This window comes from Notamacropus eugenii, chromosome 6 (genome assembly GCF_028372415.1).
Source record: "Notamacropus eugenii isolate mMacEug1 chromosome 6, mMacEug1.pri_v2, whole genome shotgun sequence".
Taxonomy (NCBI): Eukaryota; Metazoa; Chordata; class Mammalia; order Diprotodontia; family Macropodidae; genus Notamacropus; species Notamacropus eugenii.
In genome coordinates this window covers 200,269,449-200,294,296 of record NC_092877.1, presented here as the reverse complement: position 1 = coordinate 200,294,296, position 24,848 = coordinate 200,269,449, and the positions used below count along the sequence as shown (strand labels likewise).

The 24,848-nt window shown below is 39.1% G+C and overlaps 1 protein-coding gene across 7 annotated transcripts in view; it reads left to right on the top strand.

Annotated features, from left to right (window-relative positions):
* Positions 1 to 24,848, top strand: part of TGFBRAP1 (transforming growth factor beta receptor associated protein 1) — a 70,128-nt gene that overhangs the window by 33,634 nt on the left and 11,646 nt on the right. For all 7 annotated transcript variants that reach the window (XM_072621751.1, XM_072621748.1, XM_072621753.1 and 4 more), the window contains 6 exons: positions 11,817 to 11,899; positions 15,220 to 15,561; positions 17,541 to 17,598; positions 18,777 to 18,920; positions 21,804 to 21,950; positions 23,269 to 23,428. In XM_072621751.1, the coding sequence (XP_072477852.1) occupies positions 11,817 to 11,899; positions 15,220 to 15,561; positions 17,541 to 17,598; positions 18,777 to 18,920; positions 21,804 to 21,950; positions 23,269 to 23,428 (934 nt within the window). The remainder of the gene's footprint in view (positions 1 to 11,816; positions 11,900 to 15,219; positions 15,562 to 17,540; positions 17,599 to 18,776; positions 18,921 to 21,803; positions 21,951 to 23,268; positions 23,429 to 24,848) is intronic.

Here is a 24,848-nt window from a genome sequence, read left to right as displayed (position 1 = left end):
GTATTTATTCCCCATTAAGAATAACACAAAGTTATAAAATAAAATATTGTATCAAGTTTCAGGAGACAGACGACCCGAATTCAGAAACCCATTCTGTCACATAGTACCTTTGTAAACTGTGGGTAGTCCTTTCATCTCTCTGGGCCTGAAAGTGAGTGTTTTCTACTTAAACGTCCTTTCCAGCTCTAAATCTATGAGCCTGCGATTTTCATTTTGGCTCTTAAAATATTTTTGTTTCCGTGTCCATTTTGTTCTGAAGGCATTTGACTAGGAGTTTCTATTTTTCTCCTTTTAAAAATTGGCCATTCTTTCTGTTCAGTGAGCTCTACATATGTGTGTATGTATATTATAAGGAGAAACAGTTTTGTGTAATAACTCAGTGGGAGAAGGCCTTTTTTTTAAATGAAGGAAGAAAAACTTTGATACAGTAAAAGTAAGTTGAAAGGTCATGGGATTCAGAGCCAGAAGGAACCTTAGAGATCGTCTTGCATAATCTCATTTTACGAAATAAGGCAGAACTAGCTCATCTTCTCCTCTTCCCAGTGGAGCAACCATCTTAAGGTCACATAGGAGAGCAGAGACCCTGGAGGTTACTTTCTCACTGGGTCACAGTTCTAGAACCAAAAGGGATCTCAGAGACTCTCTAGGGCAAATGAGGAAACAGGCCCAGCAAGTGGAAGTGATTTGCCCAGGGTCACACAGGTAGTAAGTGCCAGAGGTATGGTTTGATTCAAAATCCAGTCTTCTTTATATAATGCCAGATCATTTCAAAACAGAACATTCATACACAGAATCAGAATTGGAAGGGACCTCAGGGACCAGCTAGTCTGATTAAACTGAACAAGAATCTTGATAACATATCTGCCTGGTGGTCACCAGCCTTTATTGCAACACAAACAGGAGGCATCCTGAGACAGTCCTTTCCAATTTTGTATCACTCTAATTATGGGGAATTGTTTTCTCACATCAGTCCTTGCAATCATGCCAGTTAATATTTAGACTCTTGTCCACATTTGACTTTCAGCAATTTGTTTTTAAAATAGCATGATACAATAGAAATAGCAGTAGCTCCGGAGTAGAAGATATAAATTCAAATTTGACCTCTGGTCCCTACAACCCAACCTGCGTGACCTTGAGTCTACTAAATTAACCTTCCTGGGACACAGTTTGCTCATTTAAGATGAGGTGGTCGGGCTAAATGTCCTCTTTTGAAATTCTTTTTACTAGATTGATGGTCCTACAATTTTGTCTCTAAAATAGAAGAGAATATTTTAATCAAGAAATGGTCATATAGTATATGAGCCTCATTTGACCTATACCAATATATTATCTGTAATGATATGGTCAATTTCTGTTTCCTTACTTTAATTCTTATCTTTATCATTTAATGTTTATATGTGGGGTGATAGAAAATGTCCCCAAGTTTTGATATCTCTCTCCCTCCTCACCAACTTCTTTTAGCAACTATGATTGCATCTAGATCAGGGATTTCTTAACCTGGGATTCCTGAACTTTTAAAAAAATTTTAGTAATTGCATTTTAATATAATTGGTTTCCTTTGTAATAATTTATTTAAGGCACTTACAAATATTAATCTGAGGTGCCCACAGGCTTCATTGGCCTGCCAAAGAGATCTGTAATGCAAAAAGGTCCCTAACTCCTGGTTTAGAACCTCACCCCATCTCAAACATAATATGCATACGTTACAGCAAGCACCCTAGCATACCTAGGGATGACCTGCTAGTACAGGTTCTTGAATCTGCTTTCCTTTTTTTTTTTTTTAATTAATTTATTTGTTTTCAGTTTTCAACAATCAAATTTTCAACAAGTTTTAAATTTTCTCTCCCTCCCTCTCCCCTTCCTCCCCAAGGTGGCATGCAATCTTATATGGGTTCTACATATACATTCTTATTAAACACATTTTCACATTAGTCATGTTTAATAGAAGAATTAAAACAAATGGGAGAAACCATGAGAAAAACCAAACCAAAATAAAACATAACACAAGAGAAAATAGCCTGCTTCATTCTGCCTTCTGATTCCATGGTTCTTTCTCCAAATGTGGATGGCATTTTATCTTGAGTCCTTTGGAATGTTTTAGGTCTTTGCATTGCTGTGAAGGACTAAGTCTGTCAGAAACAGTCCTCACACACTGTGGCTGTTATGTGTATAATGTTCTCCTGGTTCTGCTCATTTCAATCTACATCAATTCATATAAGTCTTTCTAGGTTTTTCTGAAGTCTGACTGTTCGTCATTTCTTATAACATAATAGTATTCCATTACATTCATATGCCATAACTTGTTCAGCCATTCCCCAGTTGATGGGCATTTCCTCGATTTCCAGTTCTTGACCACCACAAAGAGAGCTGCTATAAATATTTTTGTGCAAGTGCGACTTTTTTCCCATTTTTATGATCTCTTTGGAATACAGTCCTAGAAGCAATATTGCTGGATCAAAGGGTATGCACATTTTTGTGGCCCTTTGGGCATAGTTCCAAATTGCTCTCCAGCATGATTGAATCAGCTCACAGCTCCACCAACAATGAATTAGTGTTCCAACTCTCCCACATCTCCAACATTTATCATCTTCCTGTTTTGTAATGTTAGCCAATCTGATAGGTGTGATGTGGTACCTCAGAGTTGTTTTGATTTGCATCTCTCTAATCAATAGTGATTTAGAGTATTTTTTCATATTACAATAGATAGCTTTGATTTCTTTCTCTGAAAACTCCCTGTTCTTATCCTTTGACCATTTATCAATTGGGGAATGACTTATATTCTTGTAAATTTGACTCAACTGTCTCTGTATTTTAGAAATGAGGCCATTATCACAGACACTAGTTGTAAAAATTCCTTCCCAGTTTTCTGCTTCCCTTGTTGAGTTTGTGCAAAAATTTTTCAATTTACTATAATCAAAATTATCCATTTTGCACTTCATAATGTTCTCTATCTTGTTTGGTCATAAATTTCTCCATTCTTTATAAATCTGGCAAACATACTATTCCTTGCTGCCTTAATTTGTTTGGTTTTTTTTTATATATTTAAATTTATTTATTTAAGTTTTCAACATTCATTTCCACAAAATTTTGGGTTCCAAATTTTCTCCCCATTTCTCCCCTACCCCTACCCCTAAATGCCGAGCATTCTAATTACCCCTATCACCAATCTGTCCTCCCTTCTAACATCTCTCCCTTCCCTTATCCCCATCTTCTCTTTTGTCTTGTAGGGCAAGATAAATTTCTATACCCCATTATCTGTATTTCTTATTTCCTAGTTGCAAGAACAATACTCAATAGTTGTTCCTAAAACTTTTGAGTTCCAACTTCTCTTCATTCCTTCCTCCTTACCCATTCCCTTTGGGAAGGCAAGCAATTCAATATAGGCCACATCTGTGTAGTTTTGGAAATGACTTCCATAATAGTCATGTTGTGTAAGACTGACCATATTTCCCTCCATCCTATTCTACCCCCTGTTTCTTCTATTCTCTCTTTTGATCCTGTCCCTCCCCAAGAGTGCTCTCTCTTCCCACTGCCCTCCCTTCCATTATCCCCCTACCCTGCTTATCCCTTTCTCCCCCACTATCCTGTATTGTAAGATAGGTTTTCATACCAAAATGAATGTGCATTTTATTCTTTCCTTTAGTCGAATGTGATGAGAATAAGTTTCATGTTTTTTCTCTCACCTCCCCCCTTTTTCCCTCCACTGAAAAGTCTTTTACTTGCCTCTTTTATGAGAGATAATTTGCCCCATTCCATTTCTCCCTTCCTCCTCCCAATATATTTCTCTCTCACTGCTTAATTCCATTATTTAAAGATATGATCCCATCCTATTCAATTTACCCTGTGCTCTCTGTCTCTGTGTGTGTGTGTGTGTGTGTGTGTGTGTGTGTGTGTGTGTGTGTGCGTGTGTGTGCAATCTCACCAACTACCCAGATGCTAAAAAAAGTTTCAAGAGTTACAAATATTTTCTTTCCATGTAGGAATGTAAACAGTTCAACTTTAGTAAGTCCCTTATGACTTCTCTTTGCTGTTTACCTTTTCATGCTTCTCTTCATTCTTGTGTTTGAAAGTCAAATTTTCTTTTCAGCTCTGGTCTTTTCATCAAGAATGCTTGAAAGTCCTCTATTTCATTGAAAGACCAATTTTTCCCCTGAAGTATTCTACTCAGTTTTGCTGGGTAGGTGATTCTTGGTTTTAGTCCTACTTCCTTTGACTTCTGGAATATCCTATTCCATACCCTTCGATCTCTTAATGTAGAAGCTGCTAGATCTTGTGTTATCCTGATTGTATTTCCACAATATTTGAATTGTTTCTTTCTAGCTGCTTGCAATATTTTCTCCTTGACCTGGGAACTCTGGAATTTGGCCACAATGTTCCTAGGAGTTTCTCTTTTTGGATCTCTTTCAGGAGGTGATCAGTGGATTCTTTCAATATTCATTTTGCCCCCTAGTTCTAGAATATCAGGGCAGTTTTCCTTGATAATTTCATGAAAGATGATGTCTAGGTTCTTTTTTTGATCAAGGCTTTCAGGTAGTCCCATAATTTTTAAATTGTCTCTCCTGGATCTATTTTCCAGGTCAGTTGTTTTTCCAATGAGATATTTCACATTATCTTCCATTTTTTCATTCTTTTGGTTTTGTTTTGTGATTTCTTGGTTTCTCATAAAGTCATTAGCCTCCATCTGTTCCATTATAATTTTTAAAGAACTACTTTCTTCAGTGAGCTTTTGAATCTCCTTTTCCATTTGGGTGATTCTGCCGTTTAAAGCCTTCTTCTCTTTATTGGTTTTTTGGAGTTCTTTTTCCAATTGAGTTAGCCTATTTTTCAAGGTATTATTTTCTTCAGCCTTTTTTTGGGTCTCCTTTAGCAAGATGTTGACTCACTTTTCATGCTTTTCGTGCTTTTCTTGCATCTCTCTCATTTCTCTTCCTAATTTTTCCTCCACCTCTCTTACTTGATTTTCAAAATCCTTTTTGAGCTCTTCCATGGCCTGAGCCCATTGAATATTTATTTTGAATGTTTGGGATACAGAAGCCTTGACTTCTTTCCCTGATGGTAAGCATTGTTCTTCCTCATCCAAAAGGATGGGAGGAGATATCTGTTCACCAAGAAAGTAACCTTCTATAGTCTTATTTTTTTCCCCTTTTTGGGTATTGTTCCCAACCCGTTACTTGACTTTTGGGTCCTTTATCAAGAGTAGGATATACTCTGAGAATCTGTAAGATCTCAGTTCCTCCAAGGTGGCACAATCTAGCGTGTACTGGTCTGGGCTCAGGGAGGAATTTTTGTGCCTAGAATCTTAGCAGAGTTACCTCTCCACAGCCACCTGGCCTCCAGTTCTACCAAGTTAGCACTGGGGGCTGATTTTCAGGTAAGCTGGATGGGCAGGGCCACCATACAGTGCAAGACAAAGACCAGCTGCCTCAGGGCCTCTACTCAGGGCTCAGGTAAGACTCAGCTCTTCAGTGCCCCCAGGGGTTTTTACGCTCCAACAATGGAGCTTCTGTACAGGCTGCTGTGCAGCCTCTGTGGCCGCTGCCTGCTGCAGGAGCTGTGGGAAGGCCCTTCTCCCTTCCTGGCCAGCTGAAAAAACCCCGTCACTGACCTTTGGTGCCTGTGGGTTGAGGGATCTGGGAACTGCTTCTACTGGGACTGGGGGTTCTGTGACCGGAGATTCTGCCCTGAGGACTGTTCCCGAGCCCAGCGGCCTGGCCAAGGCTGGTCTGGGCTCCGTGCTCTGCTCCACGTCCCATGCAACAGACATTTCCGTGGGCCTCTCAGGTCACCCTGGCCTGGAAATCTCCACTCTGTTGTTCTCCACTTCTGCTGTTCCACAATTTGTTGAGAGTCCCTCTCTTCAGGTTTTTTATAGGCTGTGTGGGGAGAGCCTCCATATCTATGTCTTTCTATTCTGCCATCTTGGCTCCATCCCCCCTTAACTTGTTAATAACATAAGCCTTTATACCTAGATCATGTAACCATTTGGACTTTATTCTTGTGTATAGTGTCAGGCATTGATCTATGCCCAGTTTCCGCCACACTATTATCCAGTTTTCCCAGCAGCTTTTGTCAGACACTGAGTTCTTAACACAGAAGCTGGGGTCCTTGGGTTTATCAAACAGTAGACTACTATATTCATTGACTACTGTGTCTTGAGTACCTCACCTATTCTGCTGATCTATCCTCTATTTCCTAGCCAGTACCAAGTAGTTTTAATGATTGCTGCTTTATAATACAATTTGAGATCTGCTATGGCTAGGCCACCTTCCCTAGCATTTGAATCTGCTTTTCTTAAAGGAAAGCAACTTTTAAGGGTCAACCCTCTTACGTTAGTCAAACACACATATCATTCCCTTAGTTCAGGGGAAAATGTCAGCACCCTGAACTTCAGAGGAAATACAAACAGAAATTGCAAACAGAGAAAACAGCATAAAGACAGGGCTTCTGTCTGACCATAAGCAATACAGACATCACAGATCAACAGACAGATCCAGCTGTCTGACCATTACATACATACATAGTTACCAGAGAAAGAAGTACCAACATCTGGGCTTTCAAAGTGCAGTGGGGGACTTCTTAATGGCTACCCAGAGTCTCATCTGCCAAATCACATGGACCTTCTTCCAGTGAGTGAACCCCAAAGCAAAACCTCACCTCAGTCCATATAGAGCCAGAAGGTATCACAGCCCATATGCTTCAATGCCTAATTACCAAAGGTGTGAAAACCTTCAAGCCAACTTCCTCTAATGCCCCTCCAGAGAGGCCTATTAAAGGATGGAGGAAGATCTTAAATTCCATTAACGTTAGAGCCTATCAGTATAGGCATACCTAGAAGGTATTATGGGTTTGGTTCTAGACCACAGTAGTGAAGCAGGTATCACAATAGAGTCACACTTTTGATTTTCCACTACATATAAAAGTTATATTTACACTCGTCTGCAGTCTATTAAGTGTGTAATAGTATTATGTCTTTAAAAATGTATGTATCTTAATTTAAAAATAATTTATTACTAAAAAAAATGCTAATCAGCAGCTGAACCTTCAGTGGGTCATAATCTTTTTTTGCTGGTGGGGAGTCTTGCCTCAATATTGAAGGTAGCTGCCTGAGCAGGATGATGGTTACTGAAGGTTGGATTGGCTGTGGCAATTTCTGAAAGGAAGACAGTGATGAAATTGGCTACATCAATTGACTCTTCTTTTCAGAGGAATACTTAGAGGCCATTGTAGGATTATTAACTGGCCTAATTTCAGTATTGTATCTCAGGGAATAGGAAAGCTGAAGAGACACAGGAGTAGCGGGTCAGTGGAACAGTCAGAGCACATATGACATTTACCAATTACATCCATGCCCCCAAAAACCCCACCATTATAATAGTAATGTCAGAAATCACTGATCATACATCACCATAACAATAAAACCATGAAACAATAACCATAAAATAAGAATGAAAAAGTTTGAAATAGTATGAAAATTGCCAAATTTGTGACAAGGAGACATGATGTGAGCACATTGCTATTAGAAAAAAATGGTGGCAGTTGACTTGACTTGCTTGCCACAAATGTTCAGTTTGTAAAAAATCAAAACCAGGTCTGTGATACCTAACCCCCTACCTGTGACCTGGACTGGCCTTATCAGTTGTTTTTTTCTATCTAAACCTCTTTCTAAAATGCAAATATCTTTGGAAAGGATCCGACGCTTCAGCCTTTATCTTCTAACACTTTAACTATCAGTTAACACGTTAACTGGGATTAAATGATTTGTCGGTCTGAGCCAGCCATTTGCTAATTGGGGAACAAGAGGCTCCAAACAAATTTTGTCTGAAAAACTTCTGTTTAAGATGAAATTTGCTTCCCAAGCCACTGACAATATTTTCATTTTACCATAACTGGCTCACTATAATTGCCTTCTGACCATCCTTTTACTTGAAAGTTCATGTCTTTATAGTAGAATTTGATGTACTAGATTAGCATTGCATCTTCAAGAAAGTTTTTCTTATTTGCAGTTATGTTACCTTAATTTTATTTAGTCTAGAGATAGCGATTTTTATAATCTCATGGACAGCCTAGCTAATCGTCACTTAAAATGATTATCTTACCCTTTTGCTATAATATTAACTCTTTTATTTATTTATTTATTTATTTATTTATTTATTTATTTATTTATTTATTTTTATTTTTATTTTTTTAATGTTTAACAATCACTGCCATACAATTGCGATTTTATCCCTCCCCACCCACCCCCCACTACCCCCCTCCCTCCCCACGACTGCATACAATTCTGTATAGATTCTACATATACTTTCCTATTGAGTATATTTTCACTATAGTCATGCTATGTAGTCAGACTAAGATAAATGAAAGAATCCGTATAACAAATCAGAACATGATACACAAACAGATACACATACACAAACATGATCTGCTACATTATGTGAGTGACTTCCATATTTCTCTCTCTGAATGTGGAAGGCATTTTGCCTTGAGGTCCACCATTGGGATTTTTTTTTTTTTTTCAGAAGTTCTTGTGTTATTACAAAAATCTAAGTCTACCAGAAAAAACTCTCACACACTGTGGTTGTTGCTGTGCATAAAGTTCTCCTGGTTCTGCTCCTTTCACTCAGCATCAGGTCATATAAGTCCTTCCAGGCCTCTCTGAATGAAGTCTTCTTGTTCATCATTTCTTATGGCACAATAGTACTCCATTACATTCATATACCATAATTTATTCAGCCATTCCCCAATTGATGGACATCCTCCTGACTTCCAGTTTTTGGCAACTACATAGAGTGCTGCTATAAATATTTTTGTACATGTGGGACCCTTTTATTTATAAGCTTAGCCCATGAGTAATTTTTAAAACTTTCTCTAAATAACCTTTCTTTTACAGCCAATTTTATCTAATTACAAAAAATAAAATGTAAGCTCCTTAAGAGCAAGGTCTGTTTACAAGGTTTGTGGTTTGTGTACCCAGTCTATCAAATACTTTGTACATGAGTGTACTGAATGTTTCTTAAATTGAATATCACGAAATAGGAATGATCAGTGAACATATGTAAAATTCCCAGAAGAGGGATGGAATTATCACAAGCGCAAGGGCCACTTCCCCTTCTGAGCTTGCGCCACAAGAGGGAAGTGGAGGAAACTCAGGATGGCCTTTTGTTTTCTGATTTCTGTTTCTATCCAACTTCTCCCAAACCTGTTAATTATGTACAGTGACAGCTCCCCTTTCTTATTTTCTTATACTTTGCTGCCATCATGTGGTTGTTGACTGAAGCCACCCTTCTAAAACTATGCCATCTTTCGTTCTTAATGGGTAGTTGAAAGAGTGCTTTTAAAGTTTTCTCTTTTGATTTATTCTGACACCTTTGTTGGAAGAGGATGTCTTTTCTCTGAAAATGAAGTACAATCAAGCAGGAAATAGGAGTCCAGTGGTAATACACATACCCAAATACAATATCCAAAAGTTTTAGTAAAGGTTAAAATTTCACTAAGAGTTTTGGGACATCCTAATGTGTGTATACACATATGACACATGTATGTGTATACACAAACATACATATATTCTCCATCTAAAGCGTTTAAAAGAGTAGTTAAAGCAGTTAAATGAACTAAGGATGTTATGAATAGATTCTGAAATCTTCAGGTTATAAATTTCTCTTTTTTACCACAAAATTTTTATTTTTTAATATCAGAGTCATATTTTTAGATCTGAAAGGAACATTAGGCTATGAGATTTAGGTACAGTTCTACCTCTCTCGAGAACATGTGGCTCTTCTGGGCATCACTTTTCTCATCTATCAAGATAAAGGGCTATTCTAGATGATCTCTAACATCCCTTCCTAAGCAATCATTCTGTGATTTTTATAGTCCTTTGTTATGGATAAGGGATTCCAAAAGGGAGTAGTGGCAGAGTGGAAAGAACACTGAATTTTGAGTCAGAAGACCTAACTATATGACTTCAGGGAAGTTTCTGGGCTTTGTTTTTCTTTTCTATAAAATATGGAGGTTGACCCTCCTCTACCAAAGACCCCTCTCAACTCTAAATTTTTGAGTCTGTGAAATACTACATTTAGAGTAAGACCTAGATTTCTGAAGAAGGCCAATGTAGGAATTTGTTTTGCTTCCCTATATTTGTTATAATGGTTTTGTTTTTCTTCCTTGACCTGTGTTGGAGATTTGAGGTGGGGAAATGGAGAAAGGGAAGTAAGAAAGAAAGAAAATAAATGCTAATTAGTTGAAAAAAAATTTTTTTTTAAACAAATACTGTATCTAATGGCAGAAATAAACTAGTGGTATGGGTCATTGCTTCAATTTCTATTTTCCCTACCTGCAATACAATTACTGTTAAACTTAGCTCAAGGTATTAGGCCTCTAAGGCTGTGTTCAAATCAAATGATAGAGCTGTGTTAAGATTAATCATTAAGCTGATTCATACCTATATCCCCCGAAATTAGGAAGGCTGAGATTGCTGGTTTGCATGGGCTGAGAAATTCTGAGATTCAGTGGGTTAAAGCTAATAAGATGTTTGCAATAAGTTTGCACCAATATGGAGAGCTTCTGGAAATGGGAAGGAGGACATGGGGATGCCGAAAGAGGAAGATGAAGGAAGGAAGACATTAAGTATGATTACTGAACATCTCTTGATAATTTTGATCATATCTATATCCTTATATAGATAATCATTGAGTTATATTTTACTTCTTGCTGTGAATTACTAACTGATTATAAGTAAGAAAATAGTTGAAAATCCCTTTGTAGATTAGGGGCCATTCAAATTTCCTAAACCTGTAGACTCTGTGCCCACTGCAGCAGGATATGCAGGAGTAAGAAGTGGTTCCTACTTTGAGAGGGCTTACAGTCTAATTGGACAGATAAGAAATATGTGTGTGTGTTTGTGTGTGTGTGTAAACACACACACATGTTATGCATGTATGTATACACACAGACACATACATACTATATATATATATATATATATATATATGCAAAACAATTAGAAAATAATTTAAGACAACATATACACAGGTTCAGGATATTCTGTTAAATAGAATTCAGAGAATTAAGAGAATGATGTGTGCATAGAAGATAGATAGCCTGTTTCCTTTGGGCACTTGAGCTGGGCCTGAATCTGGCATGGAATGAGCATGGCACATGGGGGATGTGGGATGACAAGGAGACTGGCCTGTTGGGGGTAGTGGGAGAGAAGTCTAGACAAGCAGCAGTGTCAGTGCTTTTGGGGAAGGTTCTGAGGAGTGAAATCTTGATTTGATAAGCAATAAGGAGTTGTTATAGGCTCTCAAATGAGGAAATTATGTGGTAAAAGTGATCCTTTAGGAAAATTAATCTGGATGGATTGGAAGGAGGGCCTGAAATCAAAGAGAGCCAACCCATTTCAGAAGTTATCATAGTTATGATCTTAGCCAAAAAGCACTAAAGGCCAGATACCAGTGCCACCTCACATTGTGCCAACAGCCTTGAGTCCTTAACTGGGATGTTGGCAGTAGAGGAGAAATTCCAGCAGGCCTTCCTACCTGAGAAGACCTTTGAATGTTGTCTGGGGAACAGGCTGTGTGTTTGTCATGTGAAGACTAGCCTGTCTAACTCTGGGGTGGCTTTTTGCCCAAAGGTTTGCCAGTAGGGTGATTTTTTTTTTAACTATAGCAACTTATAAGATTATCTACCAAAGTACAGAGGAATTTCTGGTGTGTGTTGGTCGAAGGAGTTTCTCACACTGATGAAATCCTAAATCTTTTGAAGTATTGAAGAAGCGATGATTTGTTCTCTCTTAGAAATACAAATCGTCTCTTTCCTTTCAGGTAATGTACAGAAGAATCCTGCAGCAGGCGGGGTTTATACAGTTTGCACAGCTTCAGTTCCTAGAAGCTAAAGAACTCTTCAGGTAAATTGGAATGTTGGTGTGAAAGCTGTCATCACCTTGATCCTCCTGAAAAAAAAGTAGGGTATGCTCTTCAAGGTCCAGAGATCTCTCTAGAATAGAGTGCTGTAGGACAAATAATAACAGAATTAAAAATAGAAATTCTAGCCCCTAAGGCAAATACATCTGAGGGGGAGAGCAAGTTCCTGAACTATGCTGGGGAAGTCAGCACATGCTATCACTGCTAACTCTGGGCATAGGCAGCATGGGTCCCCAGGCCTGGCACTTCATGACAGGCAGTCCAGTCAGGAAAGGTGAGGGAGAGGATAGAACATGGCTGGTGAAGGGCCACAAGACTCAGAACTGCCCGAGGGGACGCCTGTCCTCCCCCATTTTGAGGACTCTTCCCACTGATCCTAGGCTAGTTATGGCTCTGATAATACCATCATATCTTGTACATTGAGTAGAAATGTCAATTATTGCTAATGAATCAATGTTGATTATTTGATTTACTCCTCACTCTCCCACTCTTTGCAGTTTAATTAAAGTGAAATCACAGGCACAAGCTATGGTAGTTTGTGTGAAGGGAAGGTTGTTAAGGGTTTTGAGATTGTTTAACTTGTCAAAAAAAATCAAAAGGATGACCTCCATAACTCTTAATAATAGACGAGAAGTTCCTGGGAGGGCACTGACCACATGCTCTCTGAAGTGGAGAATGTTCTGGTTTTGGAATTTGTGTTCTAATTCTGATTCTGTGACTTAATTATTCTTGTTGTTACTTATTTTGTCACTTAGCCTCCTCATCTGTGAAACGAATCTGAGATCCTTTTAGCTTTAAATATACATTCCTGTGTACTTATACTTACATAGAACTTTACATTTAGTCAAGTTCATGTATTGCAGTGACCCTCTGAATAGGTAATACAAGGATTATTATAATGTTATTGTAATTATCCTCATTTTACAGATGAGGAAAAAGGCTCAGTGAAATACAGAAGAGGCAAAAGCAGGGCTTGAACCTGGGTCTTCCAGATCTGGAGCACTCTCTGTTAATGTTACTTTTATTCTTTCCATGGAAAATTGAACAAGAAGAAGTTAGTTGGTTAAACATAAGTACTGGAACAGCCTACCAAGAAGGATTTTGAAATTGCCTTCTCTAATGACTTTATAGGATCGTGAGATCCTAGTTTTAGAGATGAAAAGGACCTTAGGAATCAGAGACCAATCCCTTCTGTTTTTACAGAAAAGGAAACTGAGGCACAGAAAAGTTAAGTGATTTTTCCCAAGGTGACATAGCTAGTAATTGTCTGAGGCAGGATTCAAAGCCAAAGTTTTTTGACTTCCACATCTATGCAGTCTCTAACATGTTGCCTCTCTTATCCCATTTAAAAAAATGGGAAAGACTGTTTATCTTAAATTCTTGTCCTATTGTATTAGAGATACACTCCATCTTTATAATTAATCCCTCTTCAAAGGTGTACATTCTTTTCTTCCCACCCTACCTCCCTTCTTTTCTTCCTAGTATTCTGAAGCTCCCCTTGGTTCCATGTGTATCACTTCCTCCTGGCTGGCACTTTTCCCTTTCACTGTCCTCTGAGCTCAGTGGGACAGTAGCATCTTTGCATACTTTCTTCTCACATAGCTTACAAGGAGACAGAAAGGAGACTTACTACATTTTTTTAAAGTGCTGAAAGACGGTTACCTATAGAAGAGGTTTGTTATTGTCCTTCTAATAAGTGTGTTATGGCTGCTGCTGCTACTGACAGTAATTTACAGAAAGCATTGTCAAGTTTACAAAGCATTCTATGTTTGACGCTGTGAGGTAAGCACTGCAGTATCATCATCTCCATTTTTCAGATAGGGAAATGAAGACTCAGAGAAATTCAGTAACTTGTGCATGTTCCCGTTGCTAGTAGGTGTCGGTCAGCATTCAAACCTAGTTCTTTCTCTGAGTCCTGCACTCTCTCTGTTACCCTATCAAAAGTGAATCTTACTCATTCCTGCTTGAGATTTCTGTACTATTATATGGACAAAAAGAAAACTGCTTGTGAAATATTGACAGGGATTAATTTCAATTCACCATTCATTAAATGCCTCCTCTGTTCAGTGTGCTATCCTAGAACCTAAAAATACTAAAATGAAATAGGACATAGTTCTTACCCCAGTCTAACAGGAGACATAAGACAGATACATAGCTAACCAAAATACAAGTTATAATAAAGATGCGTAGAAGTGCAAAGAAAGTAGTACGAGAAATTCAAGAAGGAAGACATGACTTTCCACTTGGGGGAATCAGGTACAGAATAGCTTCCTGGGACAAAATAGCAACCAAGCTGCCTGTAAAAGAAGGGAGGTGTTTTGACAGGTAAGGATGTGGAAGATCACCATTTTAGGAATTGGGATGACAGGTATAAAGGCATACAGCCAGTAAAGGCATGAATGACAAAAGCAGTGAAGGGTCAGTACTCCACTTAGTCTGGACTGCTAATGTGTGAGGGAAAATTGTTTGAAGCAAGATTGAAAAGGTATTGTGGAGGGCCTGGAATGCCAAGTTATAGAGTTTATATTTTCTTTAGTTAGCAATTATAAACCAAAATTTGAAGTAAAAGTCGTGCTGTTTCATAAATCTGGGCCCACATTCCTATATATCTCTTTATATAAAATGTAGTTTATAATTAAGGGTTTACTCTCCTCTTGCATTTACTTGCTCTCTTTAAGAAAATTGGTTCCACACAAAATATCTAGCCTTCTGAGAAAATATTTGTGAAAATTTTGAGGATAGATCAAATGAGATAAAGTGCTTTGTAAATACTTAAAGTGCTTTATAAATGTAATGCTGTAATGCTTAAAGTCCTTTATAAATACTAGCTATTACAGAGGTTTGCATTTAGTTAGATTAAGGGTTGAAGTAAATACCCCTTGAAAGTTACTGCCTCTATGAGTACCATATATAATTATCAGCTGTTCCCAAGATTTCTGTGTTCTCCCGGCTTAAACAAGTTGCTCATCCTTGCGTTGACTGAGGCTTTTTTTTTCTTCCCTGGGAAACCTTTACCCTTATAAGGTTTCCCAGCTTCCTTACTCAGGAAGTATATGACTCATTACCCCTTTCTTTCATCTTGTATTAGTTTTAAGTTCTGAATATACAAGTATGTGTACAGAAACAAGCCCTAAGTAAGTTTTGGTCCACAGCAAGTCATGCTCACAAATAAGTGGGTCTCTCTTTAAAAGATTGTTCTTGAGAGCAGCAGTGCGTGTGTGTCTGCACACCCCAGTGCTGTTTTGTGCCTACGTGCGCTCTCTCTCTCTCTTTTGCTTCATCTAGTTTGACACTGTTATTGCAGAAGCGGCCAGCTCGATGTCCGGGAGCTGATATCCCTGTACCCCTTCCTGTTGCCTGCTACTTCTTCATTCACACGGTCTCACCCCCCTCTGCATGAGTATGCAGACCTGCACCAGCTGACCCAAGGGGACCAGGAGAAGATGGCCAAGTGCAAAAGATTTCTCATGAGCTATTTAAACGAGGTCCGTAGCACCGAAGTGGCGAACGGCTACAAAGAAGATATTGACACTGCTCTGCTCAAGTTGTACGCAGAAGCGGATCATGAAAGCTTGCTGGACCTTCTGGTCACAGAGAACTCCTGCCTTCTAACAGACAGTGTGGCGTGGCTTGAGAAACATAAAAAGTGAGTCCTTCTTTCCAAGATGGTATAGTGGTGATGCATGTACTCTTCCATTGAGAACCAAATCCCAAATCCTTCATTCCTGAAAGATGCGGTTGGTAAGGGCTACTGTCTAGACCATTGGTTTGTAGTCTGAGCTCCATGAGCTTTTTTAATAGATATTTTGGTAGCTGTATTTCAGTCTCATTAGTTTGTTTTGCAGTCCTGCGGACTTCAAAAACATTCTGAAAAGGTCTATGCTCTTCTTCTTCGGATTGCCAAATGGGTTCATGTTACATGCACAAAAATAATAAAAAACCCCTGGTCTGGAAGTTAAACCTGGATGCCTAATCTTAAAATGGAAGATTTCCAAGGAACATACATTAAGTGAATGATTCTTGTAAGCCAGGGTGGTGGCAGAAATGTGCATAATCATTCAGTCCCTAGGTCATATTCTGTTACTGGGGTCTTTGTTGTCAGATTCAACTCTGATATTAAAGAATCTGAGAAGTACAGTCAGTATTGTGAGTGTGTTAAAGTTAGTTAATATCAGTCACTGTCAAACAGTAAAGTAACTCTTACATTTCTCCTTTACTTGGGGAGGGTTTCATGCTTAAATGTATAAATTTATACAGATGAGAAAAGCTGTATTGGCATTTATTAACCAGTGTTCTGCAATGAATGATAATTAAACTTAGTGCTGGTAGGGAAAAGGAAAAGCTTCTAAAAACTTAATACAAATCCAATTCTTATTGGTTGAGTGTTTCAGCTTCAGAAGAAGTTACCTTCTTCGTTTCTGTAGGAATTACTGAATGATAACAGGATTAGGGTAGTATTATGTATTTCTTCCATTTTCCCTGGAACCAGTTTAGCACATTCTGCTATATAGAGTGGTCACTTAGGTAGAGCATCAGAATTTTTAGTTACTTATTAATTTATTTAGTTACTTATTAATGAAATTCAAGTAGATCTTAAAGTATTATTGATAGCATAATTATGTTAAGAAAATACGCTGGAACCTATGTAATTATATTAAGAAAATGCACTTTAGTGTTTAATAGGACCAGGAACCCAAAATACTGCTGAAAGATGCCCAGGGAGTTTCTCCTTTCAGGGAGAGAGCCAGACATTTCTTTTGCATGTCATGGCTTCCTCAGGGGCAGAGTGGCACAAGACTGGGACCTTTCCCTGGCCCTTAATGTTGAAGGTTTGAACAAGAGACTTCGCCTATCTCTGTTCAGTAGCACATTAGTGAATCCCATGCTTATCATTAATATTTTAAAGAAATACTTGAAGCCCCAGATCAGAGTGGCAAACACTGTAATGACATTCAAACATATGTCACTGCACACAGTAAGCATTTGGTAAATGCTTTATCCATCTATTGTAGGCTTATGCAGTCTTTTAAATTTGGATGGAACGCTTCCATTATGTTAGGCTTCCATTCTAAAGCCACACAGCTGGCAGAGCTGGCACCAGAACCCAGGTGTCTGACCCTTTACTCATGTCCAGGGTCACACAGCCAGGATGTGTCCAAGGTAGGACTTAAACTCAGGTCTTCCTGGCTTTTCTATCCACTGTGCTATATTTTGTCTTGTGTCATGGCTAATTAAAACTAGAAGTTGTCGAGAAGAGAAACTGTTTATGAAGTGGTGAGTGATATATACATGTATTTTAAAAATTATTTGAAACGCTGACCTCCAGGGCCAGCAGTAACACATTTTATGCTGAAAGAGATTTTGCATTTAAAATCAAAATTTCGTCAGGTTAAGTTTTCATTTTTTCAACACCTCAGATTTGAACTATATGATATTAATCCTCCTTACCTTTTCTCATTGGCCATCGTGGACTATATATACATTTCCCATAGAAAACCAAACACATAAGGGGTGTGTGTGTGTCTGCGTGTCTGCGTGTCTGTGTGCGTGTAAGAGAGAGACTTCAGTTTTCCATGAGCAAGATGGAGAAGGCCATACACTGACCACTTTTATTTTTTCTTTCAGATATTTTGCCCTTGGACTCCTTTATCATTATAATGGCCAGGACGCCGCTGCAGTGCAGGTTTGTTTGACGTCTAGAGTGGCTGTGTACTAATTGCTTTACTCACACAAAGTCAGTGGGTATAAACACTGATCTTACCTTGATTTACAGTACTTTTCTAGGACCACAAAAAGATGCAATTTTTGTTTTTGTGATGTTTAAAAAGGTTCAAGAGACATAATTTCTGGGTAATTTAAGCATTTTATTAATAATGCCAGCATTTTAGTAAAAGGATGGTCATTTGGCTTAGTCTTAGACCACAGAATTTCATGGGAGATTCCCAGCTTAGATGTTCTTTTAGAAAAAGAGTATTCCTGAGGGTGGCAAGCAACTCTTATTGGTTAACAGTGAGAAGTGGACTTTAGCAAGAGAAATGAGCTTACTCCTGTGATGGCCTAAGAATGACATCACATCACTCTTGGAGGGACTACCCCTATACCCAGACCACCCCCTGCCTTCAGCAATCTAGACAAAAAGATCTATCTCCCAAGTTTGATTGAATGGAATTCTCTGTTGACTTGTAAGATTGGTTGGGGTCAGGTTGAGGAGAAGGTTAGCTCAGCTTTCAGACTGTCTTAAAATGAGGATAATAGAAAAAGGGGAAATCTAAATCTCCCCAGATCATTAGTTATTCATAATTATTTTTCTCATTTTTTGATAGGAAGACCATTCCTAAGGAAATGTTACCAAAAGCTTTCTTACCCTCACACATCTATACAAATGTCATAGTAATTGGGCTAATGAACATTGAAATGGAAAACAAAACTATTCTGTGGTTTGACATGTGGTAGCATTACCTCAGCAAAAAGTGGTGAAGGCAATGATTGTCACTTAAATCACATACTTCCAGAGGGTCCAGTCATAATTCTTTTTGAGAGGAACCTTCACCTCCTTGGTTTTTTTGGGTTGTTTTGTTTTTTCCACAAGCTACATACGCAGTGCTATTCATAGAATAATGTCAAGTTAAAAAAAATACGTAGTCCGTGCTTCCTTTAGAGAAGTGGTGGCCTCAGAGTGCAGAATATGGCATACACTGCTATGTTTTATTGAATTGTACTTCTTTGTTACATTGATTGGTTCTGTTGAGGAGGGCAAGAATTGTTTCAATAAAACTCAAAAAGGAAAACGTGCCTCACCCTTATTGAAGCTGATTCTGGGAGATATATAGTTAATTAACCTATTTCTTTTCCTTTTTACAGTTATGGGTGAACATTGTGAATGGAGAAATCCACGACTCTACTCGTTCAGACCTTTATGAATATATTGTGGATTTCCTCACCTACTGCTTAGACCAAGAGCTAGTGTGGAAGTATGCTGAGTGGGTATTGCAGAAAAGTGAGGAGGTTCGTGCTTCGTAGATGTCCTCTTTCTTTGGTTGAGGAAAAAAATGTTCTTTTTGGAGAAAATCTACTTTCTAACTTGTATTTGACTTTTCTTATTCCCCCTTAACACCTTCCTATCTTAATACCCATCTTAACTTGAGCATTTAGGTAAGTACCCTATTTCAGAGCCACTGTGGCAAGCTTTTCTGATTTATCTCTTGAGGCAAGTACTTTCTTGCCAGGTCATGTTTTGTAGCTTTCCCTATAAAATGTCCTCTTTTGGGGGGAAACTTCACGTAACAGGTTAAAGTTTGTCGTTTCCCTTCCTGTGGGCCAGAGTAAAGTTGGAATGAATGATCGTGTTCCATTGCTTGGCTCCCCAAAGGAGCAAGGAAATGTGTCAGTGCTGCCTACAGGTGCACTGCCACATGAGAATCCATTGTCCATGCTACCCCCCATTCCCATTGCTGTGGCTAAGTTCTGCTGATCTGAGCTTACATTCTGATGGAGGAGACAGTACATAAATACCAGTGGAAGACAGTGGGAGGAAGGCAGTCTTGGGAGATGCAAGCAGCAAGAGGACTGAAGAAGGCCTCCTGCAGAAGGTGTGATTGGAGGAATTCTGGCAGGTGGAGGTGAGAGAGCAGAGCATTTCTTGCAGGGGCATGTTCAAGGAAAGCAGGTAGTCTAGTGAAGCTGGGTTCCTGGCAGAGAGTGAAGTGTAAGGGGATGGAAAAGGTGAAAGGGGGCCAGGTTGTGACCCAGGATTTCATTAGATGTAACAGACCTGCAGGAGATTATTGAGGAATGGGTTAACATGGTGAACCCTACACTTTAAGAAAATTGCTCTGACAGCTGTGAGGATAGAGAATCAGACTGGGGAGATGCTTGAGACAGGGAGACCAATAGTCCCAAAGCAGAACAGAGGCAGATTCAAAGAAATGAGAGGAATGTCTGTTCCTTCCCTGAAAAGCGCTGAACTACCTGAGTTCCCCTTGGACTGTGGAGATGAAGCTGGAAGTCCAGTGGGGCACCTTGGCCTAAATCAACGTTTTTTCCGGGACAAGTTGTCCTGGATTTCCATACCCTTGGGGGCTTCAATGCAGAATTTGCAACAGTTGTGCCGCGTGCCGTAGAAGTTCTGCCTCTCTTCTCCATAGAGCTGTTTTCAGAGAGGGCACAGAAGTTGCTGATGGCCAGTAATAGCAGTGGGAACATTGCACGTCATTCTCTGAGAACAAAAATCTTGATCTTGTGGTACAGAAGAGATTTAGTCAGTGGGTGAGGAAGCCTCCTTGTACTGTGAATGAGCTCTCTCTCCCAGAAACTCGTCGATTTTGCTTTGAACGATACCCATACATTTCTTAGGCTATTTTCCTGTATTTGACCGCTATGTTCTCACATCCAAAAGCTCATTTTCTCATCTTTTCATAATGTTGTGTAACTCACCTAAATCTGTTATATTGAAAACACTTATAAGTATTATGGTAGGTGGTCAGCTCTCAGTTACCTGGCAAAGGAAGATAGTGAGATAAAAAAATTCCAAAATAGTGAATGATTCAAAAATCCTTTCTGTGAGATTTTCCATTTTATTATGATTTTTGCCCCTCATTTGCCCCCTTTTCCTGCATGTTTCCTTTGTCATTAAATTTCCCTTGGAATAACTTCTCAATTCTTTGAGTGTACATCAGGGGATAGGAACATGTAAGGTGGTGGGCAGCAACCAGCTATTTAAGCATTTGCCACTTAAAACAGTTCACAGATCTGTATAGGCACTCTTTATGCAGATAATGGAGAGTTAATTCTATTGGATCAACTACTGGATGGTCAGTTTTTTAAAAATTTAAATTTTTTGGTTACATTCTAAGTTCTGAGCTGTCTCCCTTCCCCCTCTCCCCACCCCCACACTGTAGAAGACCATTTGACATGGATGTATATATGTATATATATATACACACACACACTTATATGTGATGTGTGTGTATGTATGTATATAAAACTGTGCTATGTCTCATTCTGTTTATCAGTTCTTTCTCTGGAGATGGTGAGCATCCTCACAGGCTCTTTGTAGTTTCTTTGAGTATTCATCATACCCGGAATAATTGAGTCGTTCACCGTTATTCTTTGAGCAATATTTTTGTTACTTATACAACGTTTCTGCTCATTTCCTTCTCCATCATTTCATGGAAGCCTTACCATGTGTTTCTAACATCAGACTGCTCTTCATTCTTACTGCACTGTAACATTCCAATGGCTTATTTTTTTTCCAATGATCTTTCAGTTGTTCATCAGCAAGAGGATATTGTTATTCTTAGGCCATCTGTGAACTGATCCAAGTTTCTGTTCTTCATATTGTCAAAATCCGTGATAAAGCAAACCCTTCATTTTCTCTGCCCAGCCTTTGCTGGGTTGTGGTCCCAGGCTGTGTGATCCCAGGCGAGTTATTTAACCAGTGGGGATATTAATAGTATTAGTAGTATCTACCTCCCAGGGTTGTTGTGAGGATCACATGAGAAGTATTTGTAAAAAGAGATTAGCACAAAGCCTGACACAGAGTAGGTGTAGAGAGTGTGTGTGTGTGTGTGTGTGTGTGTGTGTGTGTGTGTGCGTGTGTGCAAGTGTGCAAGCACATGCATGTTTATCCCCTTCTTTTCACAGCCGTATCTTTCCATCAGAACTTTATCAAAGAAATTTCAGCATTTAATCTGACCTTGGGTTCCACCTCTGATCCCGTGTTGTTTAATCTTTGCCAGCGTAAATTCTTTTGTGCTCGAGTCCTTTCTATTGTTCATCATTATTAATGATTAATTCCTTACCTGAAGTATGAAGTGGGCAGTCTCTAGAATAGGAAAAGAATAAGGTGACTTCGAAAAGCCTGATATCTAAAATGTCACTTTATTTCAGGTTGGAGTTCAGATTTTTACCAAGAGACCTTTAGAAGAGCACCAGAAAGATATCTTTAACCCAGATGACATCATTAACTGCCTTAAAAAATATCCTAAGTCTATTGTTAAGTACTTGGAACATCTAGTTGTGGACAGGAGAGTACAAGTAAGTGCTTCCAAAGTTCCCAGTCCCTCTACAGTGTTGTTGATGCTTTGGGTAAGAGGCTGGATTGGGTGACCTCGGGCATCCCTTCCAAGTCCAAGATTCCTTGAAAAAGTACAAGCTGTACTTTCACAGTAATTGTGGGAAGAGACTGAGTTAGCTTACAGAATTTATTACAGAGCACACTGAGTAAAATGGTACCAAATTACCTTGTGTACCATAGGGATACTCAATAAATACTTTATAGGCTGGATGATTTCAAGAGGCTCAGGGACATGAAGATCTTGAGACATATGTTCTAATGGTCTCGGTCTCATAGCTCACTCCTCCCCCTGCTTTGTCCCCATTCCTTTTTTTTCTTTCCCATCTTCCTTTTTTACTTTCTTGAGAGAAGTGAGATAAGTTTTCAGTCTGAATAATTTGGTTTTCTTGTTTTCCCACAACAATTTCTGTAATGATGATTTCATTTAAATTCCTTCCTTCTGTTGAGTCTAAGATCAGGGGTGTGGAACCTGCAGCAGACCTCCAGGCCACGCGCGTTCCTCTAGGTCCTCAAGCTTCAGTGAAGCTTGGATTGAGTCAAAGGGCCACACTTTAGGACCTAGAGGGCCACATGTGGCCTTGAGGCAGCAGGTTCCTCATCCTTGGGAGACAGCTAGCTGGTGCAGTGGATAGAGCACCAGTGCATGAGTCAGGAGGACCTGAGTTCAAATCTCACCTCAGACACTTGACACTCACTAGCTGTGTGACTTTGGGCAAGTCACTTAACCCCAATTGCCTCCTCCTGGGTCATCTCCAGTCATCCTGATGAATATCTGGTCACTGGATTCAGATGGCTCTGGAGGAGAAGTGAGGCTGGTGACCTGCACTACCCTCCCTCACTCAAAACTAAGTCAAGTGCAAGTCGTGTCATTATTTCTGTGATGGCATGGTCTTTTTTGGCAACGAAGGACAAACACACACACATATCCTCACCCCTAGAAGTGAATCATTATTAAATCCTTGTTAAAAAATGTTCCATTGCCAGAGACAGATTTCTTCCCCTAAGATTTCTAATTTGCCTTATTTATGTTGTGGTTTCTAAAATAGTTTTGAGCTTTGAAGTCACAAGTTTGTCCTGTGTCTTACCCTTTATGATTTTCATAAAGGGGTTGGAGGTGGGGGAAATGTTTTGTAAACCTTAGAATGCTGTGGCAGTGTTTGTTAATTGGTGTTAGTAATTTCAGTTAAAAGGGGGTTGTTTTGGTTGTGGCAAGGTGTTTTTTTACCATTCATATGTGCAGTGATGTATACGTATTTATCATTTACTCCTTTTCTGCAGAAGGAAGAATACCATACCCACTTAGCCATCCTGTATCTAGAGAAAGTGCTTCAGCAGAAGCCCAGTGCAAATGGCAACTGTGCCGAAGTGACTGAAACTCAGGCAAAGCTACGAAGTCTGCTACAAAAATCTGATCTGTACAGAGTCCACTGTCTGATAGGTAAGATCCACTTCAGCTCACATCTTCAGAGTACTCTCCATTTACAAACCGCTGTCTCCCTAGCTGCCCTTTGAGGCAGGTCATGAGGGTTCTCTTATTTCCACTTTACAAATGAGGAAACTGGCACTTGGATTAAAAGACTTACTCAGGGTCACACAGTTTCTTAAGTCTCTGAGCCCAGGCTTGAACCCAGGTCTTCAGAGTCCGGCATTCTTCCCACCATTTCACAGCATCGTCCCCCCAGCACACACCCAGTTTGCCTTCTGAAGTTTCTGACGGTAGTCATGTCTAACTTTGCACAAGGTCTTGCCCTTTGCTCAAAGAATGTTGAATTGATTTAAATTTACAAGAAGCAGAGATGTGGATATCTTAAGGCTCTGCCCTACTTAGTATCTGTTTTCTGGGCTAAAGTGTTGGCATGACATGGTCACCAGTACTTCCATGCACAAGATTCTTGAATGTGTTTGGAACCATTGTTGTTTGCCATGCTTTTTCCTTCAGAGTCTGACCTAGGAAAATAGATTATAATAAACTTCCCCTGACCTGGAAAAAGAAAGTTCATGGGGAGGGGAAGCCCGACTCTTTAACAGTACTCTGGCACTAATAGTTCTATTTTTACATTTAAAGGTACCAGTAAATCACACCTACACCTACTGACACCAGCCATTTCCCAAGCTTCTGAGTGCTTTTGGAGGACATCACAAAACCACTGATGAGGCATGCTACAAATTCATGCCAACCACAGCTTTGACTTTTCATAAATCCTTTAATTAATCTCAGATTAGCTTAATTGCATTTTTCATAGCAATTGTTCCAAGCCTTCTCAAGCCACCAACTCCATTCCCTTCTCCTTGAGCCAGTGGTTTGCCACCTGTTTTTTTTGGAAATACAATTTTAAAATCTCTCTAATTTTTTTAACCAGTAATTTTGCCATGTTTCTCAGCCCAATGGTAGCATGGTCCCCTGGGATACTAATTGGCAGTATTCTAACGCTACAAACCAGTAGGCAGGTACTAGTGGATGGCTTGGTGGTAGTTATTTTACTTGATGAACAGGCCATATTGAATTCTTCAATTTCTTGCTTCATTGAGTTAAAATGTTGGTATTTGTTAATAAGTAAAGTAATATGAATCATAGTTTTTCAGTGATATTTCTTCAAAGGCCCTCAGAACATCTCATATATGATAAAATTTGTCCTAAAACTCCTTGTTACATGTAGATGTCTTTATATGGAGAGATGATTGTATTGTAGTAGAAACTGACCTGGACTTCAATTTAGAAGACCCTGAGTTGTAGTTTTCAGCTTCCTTACTGTGTTACCCTGGGAGAATCACTTAACCTACCTCTCAGGTTTAGTTTTCTCATCTATAAATGAGGAAAATAGTAATTGCCTTGTCTTTCTCACAGACATGTTGTAAGG